General features: G+C 42.5%; 1 protein-coding gene across 10 annotated transcripts in view; it reads right to left on the bottom strand.

The window, feature by feature from the left end:
• Positions 1-9,362: 9,362 nt before the first annotated feature.
• rab30 (RAB30, member RAS oncogene family) overlaps positions 9,363-21,114 on the bottom strand; it is a 333,798-nt gene continuing 322,046 nt past the window's right edge. For all 10 annotated transcript variants that reach the window (XM_070892049.1, XM_070892053.1, XM_070892056.1 and 7 more), the window contains one exon: positions 9,363-18,337. In XM_070892049.1, coding sequence (XP_070748150.1) covers positions 18,087-18,337 — 251 coding nt within the window. In that variant the 3' untranslated portion in view covers positions 9,363-18,086. The remainder of the gene's footprint in view (positions 18,338-21,114) is intronic.

Here is a 21,114-nt window from a genome sequence, read left to right as displayed (position 1 = left end):
ACTCGTTGAACTCCATCGGCGCGATGATGCCTTCTCGCTGCAGCCTGTCCAGCTCAATTTCCACTTTCTCTCGCATCATATCTGGTACCACCCATGCCTTGTGGTGGATGGGTCGTGTACCGGGAACCAAGTGGATCTGCACCTTCGCCCCTGAGAAACTTCCAATGCCCCTGAGAAACTTCCAATGCCTGGCTCAAACAACGATGGGAATCTGCTCAGAACCTGGACACATGAGGCGTCGTCGACGGACGAAAGCGCTCGATGTCGTCCCAGTTCCAGCGGATTTTTTCCAGCCAGCTTCTGTCGAACAGTGTGGGGCCATCCCCGGCACAATCCATAGTGGGAGTTCGTGCACTGCTCCATCATAGGAGACTTTCACTTCTGCGTTGCCAATAACAGGGATCAGCTCTTTGATGTAAGTTCTTAGCTTGGTATGAATGGGGCTAAGCTTGGGCCTCTGTGTCTTGTTGCTCCACAGCCTGCCGAAGGCCTTTTTGCTCATTATAGACTGACTCGCACCCGTGTCTAGTTCCATGGATACTGGAATTCCGTTCAGTTCAACTTTTAACATGATCGGTGGACATTTTGTGGTGAAGGTGTGTATCCCGTACACTTCCGCCTCCTTGGTTCGAGTCTCTAGTTCAGCCTGATCCACCATGGATCGATCTTCCTCTGCAACGTGGTGGTTTGCAGGGTTTGCAGCTCGTCTACACATTTGCTGGAGGTGTCCCATTGTTCTACAGCCCTTGCACGCATAGTGTTTGAAGTGGCATTGATGGGCTCGATGATCACCTCCACTGCACCAACAAGGTGTTAACTGCCTCGTATTAACGATTGATGGCAGACTCTGGGTCACTGAGGTCGTGCCATGTCTATTCCTGCTTGAAAACAACGTTACTTTGTGTACAGTACTAGCTGAAACCTCTTTATGCTGCAAAATTTGTTTGGTGTTATCGCTGGTGGACATAAATGCCTGGGCTATCGTTATGGCTTTGCTCAGATTCCGTGTTTCAACTATCAATAGTTTGCGAAGGATAACCTCATGGCCAATGCCAAGCACAAAAAAGTCTCTTAGCATTTGTTCAAGGAATCCATCGAATTCGCAATGTCCTGCAAAGCGCCTTAGTTCGGCGATGTAGCTCGCCACTTCCTGGCCTTCCGACCGTTGACACATGTAGAACCGATACCTCGCCATCAAAACGCTTTCCTTTGGATTTAGGTGCTCCTGGACCAGCGTACACAATTCTTCATTGGATTTGGTTGTTGGTTTCATCGGTGCTAGAAGATTCTTCATGAGACCGTAGGTTGTTGCCCCACAAACGGTAAGGAGAATCACCCTTCGTTTGGCAGCACTCTCATCCCCTTCCAGCTCGTTGGCCACGAAGTATTAGTCGAGTCACTCCAAGAAGGCCTCCCAATCATCCCCTTCTGAGAATTTCTCCAGGATACCAATAGTTCTTTGCATTTTTGCGTGGTTGTTCATTACCTCATCGCCAATTGTTACGCTCATAATAAAGGATACAACTGAGTACTGTATGCAATGAGTAAGTGAGACCTTAGCTCCTTTAATTAAACTCCAGAGTGCTGGTACAGCGTGGGAGTCCTGCTTATGTACAGTGCTCCCAAGGGATCCTAGCATCCCTTGGGACTCCAACAGGTAGGCCCTCTGGTGGTGGTGTGATACAGGTTGCCAAGGGTTACATATATAACAACCTCTCCTCCTCAATGGTGACCAGGTCCTCCTCTTCTATGACGGCGGTTGGCCTCCCCTCCTACTTCAACAACGACTGGACCTCTCCTTCCCCACTGGTGACCTGGCCTCTTCTCCTCCTCCAGCACGTGGTGCGTACCATGGCTCTGAGCACCCTGACCTTCCACTCTAAACTCCAGTGGACCACTGGCCCTCCCAATGCCTGCCCCCAACAAAGCCTCAGACCACCTACCACCAAGGGCGCTACTCCACGCCGAGCTTGCAGCCAACATCTCGCCGTAGGCAACTAGGCCCATACAGCAGTACCTGGTCTCCAGTCATCTTGGATCCCCTTGCCACTGGACCAAGACCTTGCTCAGCTAAGCCCGTGTGGTAGCCGGTGTGCAACAGCCGCCCCACGTTAAAAAAACTCAAAAACAGGCATCTTCCACTCCTTTAACATGAAGTTCGGGACCTGGAATATCAGGACCCTCATAGCCAACCCCAACAGCGACAGGCTGGAACGCTGCACCGCCATAGTTGCCTAGGAATGTAGACGCTTTGATAGAGACATCACCGCCCTAAGCAAGACCCAGCAGGCAGAGGAAGGCCAGCTCAAGGAACAAGGAGGTTACACCTTCTTCTGGGAAGGGAAACCAGATGAAGAACGCCGCCTCCACAGAGTCGATTTCACCATCAAAAATGAGCTGTTCGACCACCTCAAAGACTCCTCCTGCGGGAGTCTCATGACTCCCCGACTCACCCTGTCCCGGAATCAATGCACCACAGTTATCAGTGCATACGTCCCAACACTCGATGCGACAGATGAGGGCAAAGAGGGTTTTTACTCCAACCTCGAAAAATCCCCGTCCCGCGTCTCTATGGACGACAAACTGAACCAAATCGTGGATGCATTGGTGATCATTTTCCAACAGTCTTTCGACTCTGGATCAGTTCCTATGGACTGGAGGGTAGCTAATGTAACACCACTTGTTAAAAAAATGATTTTTTAAGAGAGAGAAAACGGATAAATATAGACCGGTTAGCCTGACATCAGTAGTGGGGAAAATGTTGGAATCAATTATTAAGGATGAAATAGCAGCGCATTTGGAAAGCAGTGACAGGATCGGTCCAAGTCAGCATGGATTTATGAAAGGGAGGTCATGCTTGACCAATCTTCTGGAATTTTTTGAGGATGTAACTAGTAGAGTGGACAAGGGAGAACCAGTCGTTGCTAGAGTCCTCCTCAATCGTCTTTTCCCTATGGCTGAGGAGTTCCTCCTGGAGTCACAGTGTGGATTTACGGGGCACAACGGACATGATTTTTATAGCGCGACAGCTGCAGGAAAAATGCAGAGAACAGCGCCAGCCCTTATACATGGCCTTCCTCGACCTTACAAAGGCCTTTGACACTGTCAACCACGAGGGTCTATGGAGCGTCCTCCTCTGTTTCGGATGCCCCCAAAAGTTCATCACCATCCTCCGTCTGCTCCACGACAATATGCAGGCTGTGATCTTTACCAATGGGTCCATTACAGACCCAATCCACGTCCGGACCGGGGTCAAATAGGGCTGCGCCATCGCCCCAATCCTCTTCTCAGTCTTCCTCGCTGCCATGCTCCACCTCACAGTCGACAAGCTCCCCGCTGGAGTGGAACTAAACTACAGAACCAGTGGGAACCTGTTCAACCTTTGTCATCTCCAGTCCAGGTCCAAGACCACCCAATCTCTGTCGTCGAGCTACAGTACGCGGACGCGCCTGCGTCTGCGCACATACAGAGGCTGAACTCCAAGTCATAGTCAACATATTTACTGAGGCATACGAAAGCATGGGCCTTACGCTAAACATCCGTAAGACAAAGGTCCTCCACCAGCCTGTCCTCGCCGCTCAACACTGCCCCGCAGTCATCAAGATCCAACGCGCAACCCTGGACAACGTATCAACAAGAGCAGACATTGACGACGAGATTCAACACCACCTCCAGTGCACCAATGCAGCCTTCAGCCACCTGAGGAAAAGAGTGTTTGAAGACCAGGCCCTCAAATCTACCACCAAGCTCATGGTCTACAGGACTGTAGTAATACCTGCCCTCCTGTATGGATCAGAGACATAGACCATATACGTAGACACCTCAAGTCGCTGGAGAAATACCACCGATGTCTCCGCAAGATCCTACAAATCTCCTGTGAGGGCAGACGCACCCACGTTAACTTCCTCGACCAGGCCAACATCCCCAGCATTGAAGCACTGACCATACTTGATCAGCTCTGCTGAGCAGGCCACATTGTTCGCAAGCCAGATACAAGACTCCCAAAGCAAGCACTCTATTCGGAACTCCTTCATGGCAAATGAGCCAAAGGCGGGCAGAGGAAACGTTACAAGGACACCCTCAAAGCCTCCCTGAAAAAGTGCAACATCCCCACTGACACCTGGGAGTCCCTGGCCAAAGACCACCCGAAGTGGAGGAAGTGCACCCAGGAGGGCGCTGAGCACCTTGAGTCTCATCGCCGAGAGCATGTAGAAATCAAGCGCAGGCAGCGGAAAGAGCGTGCAGCAAACCTGTCCCACCCACCCTTTCTCTCAATGACTATCCGTCCCACCTGTGACAGGGACTGTGGTTCTCGTATTGGACTGTTCAGCCACCTAAGGACTCATTTTTTGAGTGGAAGCAAGTCTTCCTCGATTCCGAGGGACTGCCTATGAAATGATGAATGAATAAAGGCAAGTATTCCGTATGCCTTCTTAACCACCTTATCTACCTTGCCTGCTACTTCTGGGTTCTGTAGACATGCACTCCAAGGTCCCTTTGTTCCTCAACACTTCAGTGTCTTACCATTTAATGTGTATACTCTTGCCTTGTTAGCCCTCCCCAAATGCATTACCTCACACTTCTCCAGACTTAATTCTATTTGCCTCTGTTCTGCCCACCTGACAAGTTCATTGATATCTTCCTGCAGTCTACGTCATTATCAACCACAGAGCCAATTTTTGTATCATCTGCAAACTTCTTAATCATACCCCCTACATTCAAGTCTAAATCATTGATATATACCACAAAAAGAAAGCGACCTAGTACTGAGTCCTGCAGAACCCTATTGGAAACAGTCTTCCAGTCACAAGAGCAGCCATCAACCATTACCCTTTGCTTCCTGCCTCTTTGGATCCAACTTGCCACAGTGCCTTGGATCCCATGGGCTTTTAACATTTGTGACCAGTCTACCATATGGGACCTTAGCCTTGCTAAAATCATATACACTACATCAAATGGACTACCCACTTTGTTATCCACTCAAAAAATTCAATCAAGTTAGTCACACATGACTTTCCCTTAACAAATCCACGCTGACTGTCCTTGATTAATCTGTGTCTTTCTAACTGAAGATTTACCCTGTTCTTCTGAATTTTTTCCAATAATTTTCCCACCACTGAGGTTATGCTGACTAGCCTATAATAACTCGGTCTATCCCTTTCTCCCTTTTGAAACAAGGGTACAATGTTAGCAGTCCTTCAGCACCAGACCTGTTGCCAGAGAGGATTGGAAAATGATGGTCAGAGCTTCTGCTATTTCCTGTTTTGCTTCTCTTAACAGCCTAGGATACATTTCATCCGGGCCTGGGGATTTATCCACTTTCCAAGTTGTTAAAGCCCATACCTCTCTCACTATGTTTAGTTCCTCTAATAATTCTCACTCCTCCTCCGATTGCAATGTCTGCATTACCCCTCTCTTTTGTGAAAAGACGCAAAAGTATTCATTAAGAACCATACCCATGTCTTCCGTTTCCACACACAGATTACCTTCATGGTTTCTAATAGGCCCTACTCTTTCTTTAGTTATCCTCATACTCTTAATGTATTTATCAAACATCTTTGGATTTTCCTTTCCAAAATGTTTCCATGTTTTCTCTTTGCTTTCCTAATTTCCTTTCTAATTTCATCCCTGCACTTTCTATACTCCCAGAGTTTTTGCAGTATTGAGCCCTCAATATTTGTCATAAGCTTCCCTTTTTTTCTTTATCCCCTTGACATCCAGGGCGCTCTAGATTTGTTAGCCCCACCCTTTTTCTCTAAGGGAACATACTTGCTCTGAACCCTCAGGATCTCCATCTTGAATGCCTCCCACTGCTCTGACATTGATTTACCTTTAAGTAGCTGTTTCCAGTCCACTTTGGCTAAATCCCATCTCAGCTTAGCAAAATTGGCTTTTCCCCAATTGAGAACTTTTATTTCTGGTCTATCTTTGTCCTTTTCTATAACTACCCTAAATCTAACTGAATTATGATCACTAGCACCAAAATGCTCTCCCACTGATACCCTTTCCATTTGCCCAGCTTCATTCCCTAAAACTAAATCCAGAACCTCCCGCTCCCTTGTTAGGCTTGCTACATACTGGGTAAAAAAGTTCTCCTAAATGCATTTTAGGAATTCTGCACCGTCTATACCTTTCACACTAATTCTCTTGCAGTTAATATTAGGGTAGTTAAAATCCCCTATTACTGCCCTATAGGGTTTGCACTTCTCAGAAATGTGCTTACATATTTGCTCTTCCAGGCCAGCATTTATTACCATCCCTGATTGCTCTCGAGAAGGTGTTGGTGAGCCACCTGATTGCCCTAGAGAAGGTGGTGGTGAGCCACCAGCTTGAAGCGTTGCACTCTGTGTGGTGAAGGTACTTCAACAATGCTGTTAGGAAGGGAGTTCTAGGATTTTGACCCAGCGACAATGAAGGAACGGCGATATATTTCCAAGTCAGGATGGTGGGTAAGTTGGAGGGGAACTTGCAGGTGATGAGGCTCCCATGAGCCTGCTGACCTTGTCCTTCTAGATAGTAGAGGTCGCGGGTTTGGGAGGTGCTGCCGAAGAAGCTTTGGCGAGTTGCTGCAGTGCATCTTGTAGAAGGTACACACTGCAGCCATGGTGGTGTGAGTGAATGTTTAAAGTGGTGGATGGGGTGCCAATCAAGTGGGCTGCTTTGTCCTGGATGGTGTCGAGCTTCTTGTGTTGTTGGAGCTGCACTCATCCAGGCAAGAGGCAAGTCAGAGGCTGGATATTCTGCAGTGAGTGTCTCACCTCCTGACTTGTGCCTTGTAGATGGTGGAAAGGCTTTGGGGAGTCAGGAGGTGAGACACTCACTGCAGAATATCCAGCCTCTGACTTGCTCTTGTAACCATAGTATTTATGTGGCTGGTCCAGTTAAGTTTCTGGTCAATGGTGACCCCCCAGGATGTTGATGGTGAGGGATTCAGCAATGGAAATGCCGTTTAATGTCAAGGGGCAGTGGTTAAACTCTTGCTCGTTGGAGATAATCATTGCCTGGCACTTGTGTGGCACGAATGTTACTTGCCACTTATCAGCCCAAACCTAAATGTCATCCAGGTCTTACTGCATGCGGGCACACCCTTTCCTTCAACAACTGTCTGTCCCACCTGTGACAGAGACTGTAATTCCCGTATTGGACTGGACAGTCATCTGAGAACTCATTTTTTGATTGTCTTCCTCGATTTTGAGGTACTGCTTATGATGATGATGCAGCATTCGGCATGGACTGCTTCATTATCTGAGAAGTTGCAAATGGAACTGAACACTGTGCAATCATTAGCAAACATCTCCACTTCTGACCTTCATGATGGAGGGAAGGCCAGTGATGAAGCAGCTGAAGATGGTTGGTCCCAGTACAATACCATGAGAAACTCCTGCAGCGATGTTCTGGGGCTGAGATGATTGACCTCAAACAACTACAACCATTTCCTTTGTTCTAGATATGACTTCAGCCAGGGGAAAGTTTACCTCCTGATTCCCATTGACTTCACTTTTACTAGAGCTCCTTGATGCCACACTTGGTCAAATGCTGCCTTGATGTCAAGGGCAGTCACTCTCACTTCACCTCTGGAATTCAGCTCCTTTGTCCATGTTTGGACCAAGGCTGTAATAAGGTCTGGAGCCAAGTAGTCCTGGCGGAACCGAAACTGAGCAGGTTATTGGTAAGTGCCACTTGATAGCACTATCGACGACACCTTCCATCACTTGTTGATGATTGGGAGTAGACTTATGGGGCGGTAATTGGCCCAATTGGATTTGTCCTGCTTTCTTTGGACATGAGTTATCTGGGTAGTTTTCCACATTGTCAGCTAGATGCCAGTGTTGTAGCTGTACTGAAACAGCTTGGTTAGGGGGGCGGCTAGTTTTGGAGCACAAGTCTTCAGCATGACAGCCGGGATGTTGTCAGGACTCATAGCCTTTGCTGTATCGTGTGCTGAGCCATTTCTTGAGATCGCATGGAGTGTATCGAATTGGCTGAAGACTGGCTTCTGTGATGGTGCGGACCTCAGGAGGAGGCCGATATGGATCATTCACTCATGACTTTTAGCTGAAGCTGGTTACAAACGCTTCAGCCTTGTCTTTTGCACTCATATGGTGAGCTCTGCCATCGTTGAGGATGGGGATATTCATGGAGTCACCTCCTCCCATTAATTGTGCACCATTCATGACTGGGATGTGGCAGGACTGCAGAACTTTGATGTGATCGGTTGATTGTGGGATCATTTCACTCTGTCTATAGCATGTTGCTTCTGCTATTTAGCATGCACATAGTCATGTGTTGCAGCTTCCCCAGGTTGGCAACTCATTTTTAGGTACATTGTGTTGCTCCTGGTATGCTTTTTCTGCACTCCTCATTGATCCAGGGTTGGGCCCCTGGTTTGATGGTAATAGTAGAGTGAGGGATTTGTCAGGCTATGAGGTTACAGATTGTGGTGGAATACAGTTCTGCTGATGGCCCACATTGTCTCATGTTCTGAATCTATCTCATCTATGATGGTAAATAAACACCAATATATTAAGATAAGAGATGTGTCTCCTCAATGGTTTATATAAACCAAGTCAGATCCTGAGTGTGTGCTAGATTTGCTGATCTCAGCCAGGGTAGAGATGTTAAGATTGACTAACATCCTTGAATTAGAGATAGGAAAATTCACCAAGGAACCTGCTCCTGATCTTTGTCTCGTGACCCCTGCTGACGTGCACATCAATAGGATGGAGCTTGGCTGTGGTTTCCCAGCGACTGAGGGCCCACCACAGTATAGACTCACATATAAAAGGCCATTTTAGTGAAGCCAAAGGGTAACTGGCACCTGTACAATAATATCCCAGCATGGGATAATGCCTCAAGAAGGGAGAAGAAAAATATACTAACAGTTGTAAAGAGTCACATCAATAGTGGCATCTATTTTTGAAATAAAAAATTATCATGCTCTTGATTCTTTTTCAAAGTGTTTGTTATTTCCCCATGTTTTTGTTCAAGCAGAGCACAAATGATATCACCACTCATTGGCAGAGTATACTCACTGAACCATAAAAACATGGAGTATAATCAACAATCTGTAAATACAGTCAGCAACACACTGCTGTGGAAAATTTATTTTTCCAAAATATATTGCCAGGCATAGTAACTCCTCCAAGCACTTCGCCCAGTTCGGGCCAGTGCTTTAACCATTAAAAGACTGTGAAAAGTGAACATAAAAAGATTTAAATACTTTTATGCTTAAATGCAAAATAGATTGTCTAAAGAGCGATGTAAAATTTATATTTATAAATGAAGCATACAAATGTCTGAATTCTTAGATAAACTGCTGATACACACAATCACAATTTGTAAAAAAAAAAAGACAATACCAATTGTGGCAAAAAACATATTCATTTTGTTCATTTTAACACAAGGTATACATTCTGTTCAAATTAATTATACCAAACAATTTTAATCACTAACAGACTGACAGTTCTTTCATTCCAAATAACAGCACCATTAAGTACAAGTGAAAAACATTTATGTATTTCTTAGATTACAGCTATTCACAGTCTGGAGATTTTTGCAATACAATCTCAATGTAGTGAGCTACAAGCCTGTGCACACATCACTGACAGCACAGCAGTTTGAGTTGTGCCATAATTGCTCTGCACTTTTAGCTTCAGTCCATATCAAGAATGTTGTCGTGTCGGTACCAAGAGTAGAAAACGGCTGATGTCGTATAACTCAGCTCACAAAATGTCTCTTTAAAAAAAAATCTTAGTGACAGCCTGTACCATAATTTCATTTTCTGAATGAGAAGGAAAGAATGGCCCATTAGGAGTTCTCTTAAAATCAGTGGAAAATTCATCAACAATACATCTCGCCAGTAAATGTCATCCCTTTATACGTGTTTGACCACATGTTTGGAGCTTTGCCATCTCTTCACCACAAGTAAGCAGTGGGACTGCATGCTCCCCCATTTGCTATGCATATGGTGTCAGCACTATACTGGCAAGTGCAGTACATCAGCAGCATTAAATAATGCTGTGCTATCGTTAATTTAGTGTGTGAGATCTAATCAAATGATAATCTTTGAGAGAACATACCGTTACTGCTGTACAAGCACCCTATCAAGTTAGAGATCAGCAGCCTTACCTTCATTCACAGATATCTGTGAAATATCAAAGAAAAGTAAATTTAAATGTTTTTAAATTCCATCACTTACTGAAAGGCTGAAGATGATGATGGAGTTTGTACAGGTTATAGATTTTGAAAATAGTCTGACAGAAAGGAATGCCATTCTTCTAAGCAATCTAAATTATTGTGGACAGTGAATTTCAAAATTAGTCGCTGCATTTATCCCATGTATTTTTGGGGGAGGGGTCGGCAAGCAGGAAACCAAATGTATGATGTTATAAGAAGCATGTAATATTTAAAATGGAGGGAAAAATTCATATTTAATAAAAAGTATAAAATGTTTTTTTTTAATTAACTGCGGTTTAGAAAAAACAAATCACTAGAGTTCTAATACAAGCCGAGTCTCAAATGTATTAGTGTAACATGCAGGCGCTGTTTGTACATTCTAGATCGCTCAGTTTTCAGTTGACCAGTAAAGAACTTGTTTTGTTTTTTTTAAACACAAGTTATGTACAGCTTTGCCCTATACTTTTGTATTGATACTAAACCCAAGATAAGCAATGACACTGCCATATTTTCCAATAAACATTTCTACTTTAAAAAAAAAGATAGCCTTTTGCAGGAGATGAACAAAACATTGGGTGTAACTAAAGATCAAATGGTCAGTGGTGAAATAGTTTAATAAAATAAAATCTCATTCTCCACAATGGGGGATGGATAAGGGATTTGACCAGCCAGGATATACAACACTTAACAGGCATGGAGCATTTAAAGTTAGGAAAGATAGAGAAGGAAGAAAAGTAAGAAAAATCAACAATTTCTTTCTCCGTCACACACTCTCCTGTTAAAAACAGTCCCATAAGGTAACCTGACAAAAAGTGGAGAAAGAGTTGGATGAGAAAAGGGAGGTTTCCACTTCTAACCTCAAATTATTGTAATTCTTGACTACAGCATAAATGCTTATCCCTTTCTAAAAAAGGGCAATGGTTTTTTTAATTATCCTACCGGATTCTATAAAGTAGTTTATAAAATCAGAATGTCATTCCCTACAAACTAACATTTATAGGTGTGTGAGAAAGTGACAGACAGATGTAAAAAGTTTTAATCGAATAGTTCCTGCATCTCAGCATCCATAGGAACCACTGTTTTAAAATAGCAACAGCAATGTTAACTGCAACTTGGTAGCACATGGACACTAATCTAGGGCATGAGAGGAAAGTCAGACTGGGAAGACAAACTTGAGAAATGGCAGTGATTTAGGAGTTTGATAATATAGGGAAAGTTTTGTGACAGCTTCTGTACATTAATGTTGAGGATGTTAAAAAGGTTACCATTTAATTGTTAAAGTAACCACTCGTGTAGAAATTTTCAAATAATTCCTTGCAGGAGTCATGAAAGCACATGAGCAAAGAGGCAAAATAATTGCATGCTCATAGCAAAATATAAATTTTTCCTACAATATCTTATAGGCATACTAATCCTAAATAGGGTACTGATACTTTGGGCAGCAGATTAAACGAAAAGTTCGGGCTCTCAAGCTCAAGAATATATGCAGGCTGCCTCAATTCAGTGCCAGGTGGGTACTTTCTTTATAATCCAACCGTTCTGAAAATTAAATGAAGGATTACCCTGAACTTCAACTTAGCGGTTGTATTTTAGTATGTGACAGATTTAATATTAACTTTAATCTTTTGAGTGTTAAAATAAAAATCTTAGAACGCAGATATTATCTTCAAAAGAATATTTTAAGTTACATGTATACAAGTATTAACCAATTCACTGTAGTTTGTGCTCGGGGTTGGGACAACAAAATTGCTTTCACTGTTATTACTATGAAACGGACTGCAACTTCAGGATATAGGACCAAATCCTGAAGTTGTGGTCAGTCATACACTGCTCCAACATTGGCTGCACTGTGCCCCCGCCCTCATAGCCAGTAATCAGTGAAACTGACAAAATCTTGGGCTTTTCCGTGGTAATATCACTGTTAAAAACTCCATTAAATGTTAACATTTGTTGGATTAGTTGCAACACCGTACTGCCAAACAAATGTTACTGCTCTAAAATACTAATATTAATTTTGTGCAATGTCAAATTTCTCCATAATAACTTTTACAATTTTTCAGAAACTTTAATAAAATATATATATTTTTTCAAAGTTTGTTCATAATATTTCAGTTTCTACCTTATCCCCATGTGAGAGCATTTGTTTTGCTCCAATATTTTTTTTTATAAAGTCCAAATAAAAGCAGTTTCTCATTTCCTGCTCCCCCATCTGAGAGAATTCTGCAATGTGATTGGCTGCTTGTTGATGTCACAGCAGCATCGCACGAGGGGATTCCCCTTACACTGCGTTGAAATCACTTGAACGTCAAAAAAAGCTAACTTCTCGCCACAGAAATCACAAGAATGGATGCATCATTGAATATCAGCAGCAGAGATCTTTGTGGAAAGCTTTCTTCAGGGCCAGCAGTGAATACCTTTGCTTCACTCACCGCAAATTCCGGGCCATACAAAAGGAAGTTCTTCCCCGTGGTTCACTACACAGCAAGTTCCACACTTCAGCTGCATTGTCTGGAGGTGGTAGAATGCAAATTCCTCGCAGGAAGGGAAAATTGGAGGGAGTCAGTCCAGGATGTTCTTACACACCTCTTCGTGACCGGTTACCTAACAGCACTGGTAAAGGCTGTCCAACCCAATGGTCTCCTGTTGAGCAAGGTGTGCACCACAGGAGACCTAAAATAAGAGAAAGGGAAGACATAATGCAGAGCTAATCTTCAGGAGTTTTTCTTTTAAAGTCAAAATATTTAATTTTATAGGTCATTCGTGTACAGATATTCTAGAACTGCTGCTGACATTCAATGACACATTTATTCGACCACCCAGAAAAACATTTTAATGGTGTAAAAGGTGAAAGCTCAATGTTTTCATAACTCATGATCCTTGGTAATGTTAATATGGGAATACAGCACAACCCTTAAGTTTTAAATGATAATTAACATGCTTTAAAGACGATGTTGCTTTTGAAGGAAGTAATTTAGAAATTGGGTCATTTTCTCCCAAACTAGGTCAGTATGTAGAAATACCTAGTACAGGTTAAACCTCGGAACCTGGCCTGTTCCGGATAAGGGATTTTTACGGACGAGAGGTGGTCACGTTAAATTGGATGGTACAGATACTGAGCAAGGAGTTAGTGGGACTGGCTGGCTTGGGGCTGGGAGTGCGGCAGAGAGATCATGGGGACGGTGGATCGTGGAGTCAGGTTAGTGATTGTGGGAGTCAGCAGCGAAGGACTTCAATTTGTTCATGTCAGAGTTCTGCACATGTGCCACCCGATGGCCAGTAATGGTTCCGGACGAGGGATGGTTTGGGAGAAGGGAGTTCCAGATAAGGAGGTTCAACACGGAAACAGGATATTCAGCCCAACCAGTTTTTGCTGCCGTTTTCTCTCTACGTGAGCAAATAGTTCTAATCACAGTTACCCATCCTGTTCCCATATTCCTTCAACCCCTTTTACATCATCCATCCATTCAATCTAATCTTGAATGCTGACATAATTTTTGCCTCAACCACTAACCCTGACAGTGAATAGCACAGCCTCTCAACTCTGAAGAAGTTTCTTCTGCCCTCAATTCTAAATCTTTTATATTTAATATTGTATTCATGGCCCCTCAACTACTGTAAACAGTCTACTTCTATCTACCCAGTCCCAATCTTTCACCTTGTCCCATCCTTTCAGAATTTTAAACACTTTCATAATTTGAGATTTTCCCACAGAATATTCTAGCAATATTTGCCCTTTGAGAACTATGATAGCACCTCTGCACCATTAATAGTATTAAAAAAATAGTATTCATTGAATAAAAACAAGATTACAATATTAATACTGAAAATTATGTCTGACCATGCTATTTACAGGAAATCATTTTTGTTGATGGTTCTTAATAGATGAAAATGTTTAAAAGATTTTTACAAGATATTTAATGGGTGAATTCCTTCCATATGAAAATGGACCTAAATTGTGTTCCAAAGAGACCCACTTCTGCTGTATAGATGTTTAAACATATTATATATATATATATATATATATGGAATAATGGGCTGGCATTTTCTGAACTCGTTTCAGCTCAGTCAGAAGCAAATAAATTATAATCAGAAATCAGTCATGAACTCACCTACTTGGTGTGCACATTGCTCAATTATCACAGCAATGAAGTAGCCTCAGACACAAAGCTTATGTCCAACAATAATCTTATTACAGGTACTAACTGCAGCTCACTGTACAGTTCAGTTTCAGCAAATTGCCAAGGACATCAATTCAAATAAAGAGTTGTTAGATTAATTAATACTTTTAGATGCTAATATTTTTGGAAGAAATCAAAAGTGTGTCTTGATTCAATAATTCCCTCATTACTGTCCTCTGCCAAGCTATCACATGCAGCAGTGCTGAACATATTGCAAGAGTACTGTTTGCTAAAAACACTATCCTTTACCATCATTCTAGGTGTAAAATATAGCAAAAAGCTTTATTTTTTGAATAAGATATTTTGTGACGGCTAGATAGTATCAGGTTAATTAGATTTTTTAGAAAGTTTATTTTAAAGGCCAAAAGTTCTGTGGAAAGTACAATACCATAACAGTCAGTCCTGAATAGAATCATCCTATTTAGCCTACACTGTAGAAAAGGAAAAATAAAAAAGGAATGTAGCTTCTGCCAGTATTACAAGCGAAAATACTTCAGAATTTTCCACAACACCGCAGCAAGAGGTTTAGAACATAGAAAAGGTCAGTGTTTGTGAGTAAACTATTAACAACCATGTGAGACTGTTATATTTGATGTAAAGTGCAAAGATATACAAAACAACAGTTGAGTATAAAATGCTGTTGCCGATATGATAACATTGACAGAAAATGGTACACAGTGATTAGAGTTGCACTTTATTTGCCATGCTCTCCTAAATTCAATTTCTTCTACCGTATTAAATAAAAGTAAAAAAGACCAGACGCTTACCATTAAAGTGGCTACCTTAGTTAGAATGGCAGGGAAGAGATTGTTACAAGCATGTTGTATGTTTGTAAGATAGCATCTCAGTGTTATAATTAACTCAATCAGTCCTAATTAATATAATGGTTTTCCACAACTGTCTTATGAATAGATCCTCCAAGTAACATGAAACTTGAGCAAACAAAAGTGTTAAATATTTAAAGCTGTTCTCCAACACTGAGCACTGTTTCACAAAGTACCAAAGGATAATAAAATGGAAATTCAGGAACATGACAAAAACCTAATGGATTGTGAGATTTAAATAAATCAAGCAAAACATGTGAAATGATGAACATGAAAGTATTTATGGGCTACACCTAGGGAGTTACACTACTGGAGTTGGTGCATTGTCAGCTTTAAATGGGGTGCTGTAACTTGGTTATAACATAGGATAAAACGATCATAGAAATGCCTAAAATAGTTCATTAATTGAGAATTCTACCGAGATGAGGATATAAAACTTAGTGTGCTTGATGGTTTTCCATGGTCATATTTTCATTATGGTTCAACATACACTAGCAATGTTGCTGTATTCACACACCTCTTAGTACTTCCGTCTCCTTAGCCACAAGGCGGTCACTCAATTGTTCCACTGCTTCTTTAATTTCACTGATTGAACTCATATTCACAGGTTCAGTCCGTGAAATTAAAGACAATAGATGAAATGATAACCAAATAATTACAGCAGTGGTTACTGCTGTACTGAATGTGTACATCGCGCCCCCCCACCTCGACCTGCGAGAGAACAGCTCCACAGGTCGGGCTATAAAAGAGCTGGAGCGGCATACTACTTCAACCTCCAGCGCGAGCTGCTCCAAGGATTTTGAGATGGGCGACTGGGTGACGTCATCAAAACCCTGGTTGCCGTTTTGGAGCGTGGGCAGGAACATCGTCAGGGCCCAGGTACAGAGGAGTGGGAAGGCCGGGGCGGATGAGCAGTGAGTGTTTGTGGCGAAATGCGGTGAATGTTTATGGCGGAGGAGTGGTGAGAGATCGTGGCGGAGGTGCGACAGATGAGGGTACGGAGTCCAGAAGAGCCGAGGGCCCAGGGGCAGCACGGGCCAGCCCACACTACGATATGTGCGTGCTAGGTCCGTGCAGCAGAGCAGGTCTCCAGTCGTCTTGGTTAAACCTTGCCACTGGAGCAAGACCTAGCTCTGTCAAGCCCGTGTGGTGGCTGGTGTACAACGGTCACCACAAGTTAAAAAAATTCACGCACAGGCATCTTCCACCCCCTCAATTGGAGTTCAGGACTGGAACATCGGGTCCTTCATCGAAACACCTGTGAACACGTGGAAGCAAGTCATCCTCAGTCGAGGGACCACCTATGATGATGATGTTGATGATGATGGAGTACTTAATGTGAATTCCTGTTCAGTGAATAAAAGGTGTAGTTCATTTCAGGTACATTTCCTGCCTTTTCAATGATTTAACAGTTAATACATTCACCTGAAGTCAAGTGTTTGAAAATGCTGGAGGTAATTAACATGACTAAAGAATTCCCTGCAGGAAAAATATGGTGGTCCAGTGCTTTCCACTAACCAAATTTCCACACAACTTTACATTCCATATGTTACAATAGGTTAGTATTTAAGCATCAGCCCCATGACCAACACTAGTAGCTAAATGCAGCCCTGATGGCACATCCAATTTATATAAACCAGGAAGGTTGCAGGTTTAATGCTTAGTCTGTGCTGAATTAGTCGATCTCAGCAAGGACAATAGTACAGGGACCACTATTGGCCTCAGTACCCTCTAGTATAGGGACCGGAATACAAACAGACAGTCAAGGTTCCTTCTCTAAATCACTCTCCAGAATTGATGTTGACTGTGTTGTGATGTGTGGATGTCAGAAAAGAGGACTGGGCTCAGTTGTGATGATACCTGACCATGAAGGAATAATGTGTTGAAGCTTACAGTCATGCATGATTAATGGACCCCTTGGGCAGGAGAACATTGCGCCTGAGAAAAAGTATCCCAGCATGAATCGCCACCTTCAGAAAAGATTGTGTAACAGTTGGAGAAGAAAAATATTGAATATAGGGAAGATTTTGTCTGACTGCTATGTGCAGCAAAATCATAAATGTTTTATAATTTAACGACTTTGCTACATAACAGACAAAATCTTCCCTGATTGTCTTGAAGACATAAAATTTACAGAAGCAGACCTAAACCTCATGGCTTGTTAAAATAGGAAAATAGCTACTGTACAGTGAAATACAGTAAGTGGCTGAATCAGTAACATATGCAAGATGAACAGAGACAAAAAAGATAGTGTCTGAGCTAGATGCACAAATTCTACATAAGTGATGAAAAGCATCTGTGTTTGTGGGAGAAGAGGGGTTAGCAAAATTTCTCACATAGGGCTATTTAAAAAGGGCTTAATGATCGATCACATGCAGTGCTTATAACAAAATGCACAATTTCCATATATACTAACCACCTCAATTCTCAATGTAAAATGACTCAATTAAAAACCCATCTAGCACCAATACATTGTTTGAAGAATGGAACCATCAAGACCTCAATAGTTAAAAGCAAATCCAAATACTGCATCATCTTCTACAATTTAAGTTACTCTTTCTAGTTAACTATTAATACCAGCCTTCATTGTTTGAGAAGCAGCAAATTGACAAATTCTGTGCATCAAATAAGCATTTGGCAGAGCTACTTCAAAAGCACAAAGTTGTGAAGATGATTTTTTTTTTAAATAATTCTAGATCTTGTAGTGTTACTTTTACTTGGGCAATCTGGAGCATAAAAGCTTTCTACATTTGTGTTTCTTTATAAAATAATATCAGCCTGCCATGCTGAAGCTCAGAAATCATCTTAAGCTTTGGTCAATAAGGCAAGAATTGCAGGAATTTTCTTCTCCATCAGAATACCCCTGCAAAGCGTCAGCTTGATTTAATGGCTAGTGTTCACATGAGATCTAATTAAAGTTGCAGCAGTTCAAGTAGCTGATGCTTCTGCCTTCACCGGGCAAAGGAGATGCTACATTATTGACCAGTGTGTGCTGCTTTGCCTCACCAATCAACTGACACGCAAGGTCAAGAAACAGTTTTTCAACATTGTCGGACTCTTTTGCTGATGTTTCCAGGTAATGCATATTCTGAGATTCTGAGAATTCTTCAGCTCTTTCTCTGGATACTTCTCGTTTCTCTGCTAAATCAATTTTGTTGCCTGTGAAGCAGGAAAGAGGAATAATTTAGAACAGTCGCAGGAACAAACATCAATGCTAGGATTTCAGCCTTAGCGCAGTGGTAGCATTCCTGCCTCTCAGAGGGTTTTGGGTTCAGAAGAACATTGAACATAACCCAGCTGCCCTCTCAGATGGGTGTAAAAGATCCCATGGCAATATTTGGATAGAAGCAGGGGAGTTCTCCGTGTGCCTTGATCAACATTTATCCCTCAATGAATCCCACCAAAAGCAGAATCTGATCATTTATTTAATTGTTGTTTGTGGTACCATGCTGTGCCCAAGGTACGACAAACAATATTGGCTGCCATGTTTTCCTATATTACAACAGTGACTATACTTCTTTTTGACGCTATATAAATGCAAGTTATTTCTTTTCTTTAGACAGAGGATTACAACAAGAAAAGCCATTTCCATCAAGAAAGAAAATAACTGAAGACAGTCCAGCTGAAGACTTAATCCTTGAAGGTAAATATGTAAATATGCTTCAAAAACCTTGAGATGATTTTGATTGGACATTATTCTTGACATAATTCTGTGGAATCAATTCCTATTCTCCCTCCCCTTCAGCCCGCCCCCCCCCCCGCAACCGAGTGTAAGTCAGGCAGATCTGAAGTGGACTCTGCCCAAAGGGACTGGATCCTACCTCTATTTGTGGGTTGCAGGCATATAATGACCCCGATGTTCTGTAGCACAAGAATACTCTTTGAAGTGACTTGAATCTAAAAGTAATGGAGGAAACTCTAATGGCTGTCAGGATTGATAATGGCAAATGGCATCAAGGCTGCTATCCAAATATAGAAGCAATCAGGCCTAGTGCCCCTGTAATCATTCTGCTATCTCTGAAAACAAAGTCTTTCTGGAGCCACCATGGGTTTACTGCCAGCTCCTTCGCAGAAACTCTGATCTGAGGGGGTGGGACACTAAGACCTACTTACTGTGGATGTCATTCTGATTGGGCCAGGACCCAAGAACATGAGGCAGGAGGCATGATGACATCAGTTCCACCTCATCACCAAAGCATTCTACCTACTTTGGGTAAACACTCAGAACTGTGTATGAATCCTGTCTCATTGATTTTTGCCCTTTTTTCCTCTGCTTTGAATTTGAAAAAGAATACCACCCACGAGTGAAAAGTGCAGGAAAATTAGCCTCCATGTCTTTTCATTGCCCTGGTTAGAACACATTTCATCCAAACCTTCTTCCATGGCCTATTTGATAAAGACACTGTCTAGAGTAATGTTAACCCATGCAGTCCTAAAGGTTCCATGGTCAACTGCTGGTCAGTGTTGATAGTGTTTATTTACTTTTTCTTACCCAGGACAGTAACTGCTACAATTATCCTCAAGAGTAGTAGTAAGGTTGGAACAGTAGTAGTGAGGTTGGGGATGGCATCAAACAAGAAATTAGGGATGCGTGCAATAAAGGTACAGCAGTTATCATGGGTGACTTTAATCTACATATTGATTGGGCTAACCAAACTGGTAGCAATGCGGTGGAGGAGGATTTCCTGGAGTGTATTAGGGATGGGTTTCTAGACCAATATGTCGAGGAACCAACTAGGGAGCTGGCCATCCTAGACTGGGTGATGTGTAATGAGAAAGGACTAATTAGCAATCTTGTTGTGCGAGGCCCCTTGGGGAAGAATGACCATAACATGGTAGTATTCTTTATTAAGATGGAGTGATACGGTTAATTCAGAGACTAGGGTCCTGAACTTAAGCAAAGGTAACTTCGATGGTTTGAGGCGTGAATTGGCTAGAATAGACTGGTAAATGATACTGAAAGGGTTGACGGTGGATAGGCAATGGCAAACATTTAAAGATCACATGGATGAACTTCAGCAATTGTACATCCCAGTCTGGAGTAAAAATAAAACGGGGAAGGTGGCTCAACCGTGGCTAACAAGGGAAATTAAGGATAGTGTTAAATCCAAGGAAGAGGCATATAAATTGGCCAGAAAAAGCAACAAACCTGAGGACTGGGAGAAATTTAGAATTCAGCAGAGAAGGACAAAGGGTTTAATTAAGAGGGGGAAAATAGAGTACGAGAAGAAGCTTGCCGGGTACATAAAAACTGACTGCAAAAGCTTCTATAGATATGTGAAGAGAAAAAGATTAGTGAAGACAAATGTAGGTCCCTTGCAGTCGGATTCAGGTGAATTGATAATGGAGAACAAAGAAATGGCAGACCAATTGAACAAATACTTTGGTTCTGTCTTCACGACGGAAGACACAAATAACCTTCTGGAAGTACTAGGGGACCGAGGGTCTAGTGAGAAGGAGGAACTGAAGGATATCCTTATTAGGCGGGAAATTGATGGGATTAAAGGCCGATAAATCCCCGGGGCCTGATAGTCTGCATCCCAGAGTACTTAAGGAAATGGCCCTAGAAATAATGGATGCATTGGTGATCATTTTCCAACAGTCTATCGACTCTGGATCAGTTCCTATGGACTGGAGGGTAGCTAATGTAACACCACTTTTTAAAAAAGGAGGGAGAGAGAAAGCGGGTAATTATAGACTGGTTAGCCTGACATCAGTAGTGGGGAAAATGTTGGAATCAATTATTAAGGATGAAATAGCAGTGCATTTGGAAAGCAGTGACAGGATCGGTCCAAGTCAGCATGGATTTATGAAGGGGAAATCATGCTTGACAAATCTTCTGGAATTCTTTGAGGATGTAACTAGTAGAGTGGACAAGGGAGAACCAGTGGATGTGGTGTATTTGGACTTTCAAAAGGATTTTGACAAGGTCCCAC

The sequence above is a fragment of the Pristiophorus japonicus genome, chromosome 10 (genome assembly GCF_044704955.1).
Source record: "Pristiophorus japonicus isolate sPriJap1 chromosome 10, sPriJap1.hap1, whole genome shotgun sequence".
Classification (NCBI taxonomy): domain Eukaryota; kingdom Metazoa; phylum Chordata; class Chondrichthyes; family Pristiophoridae; genus Pristiophorus; species Pristiophorus japonicus.
Note: the sequence above shows the minus strand (reverse complement) of the source record. Positions and strands in the feature narration are given on the sequence as shown.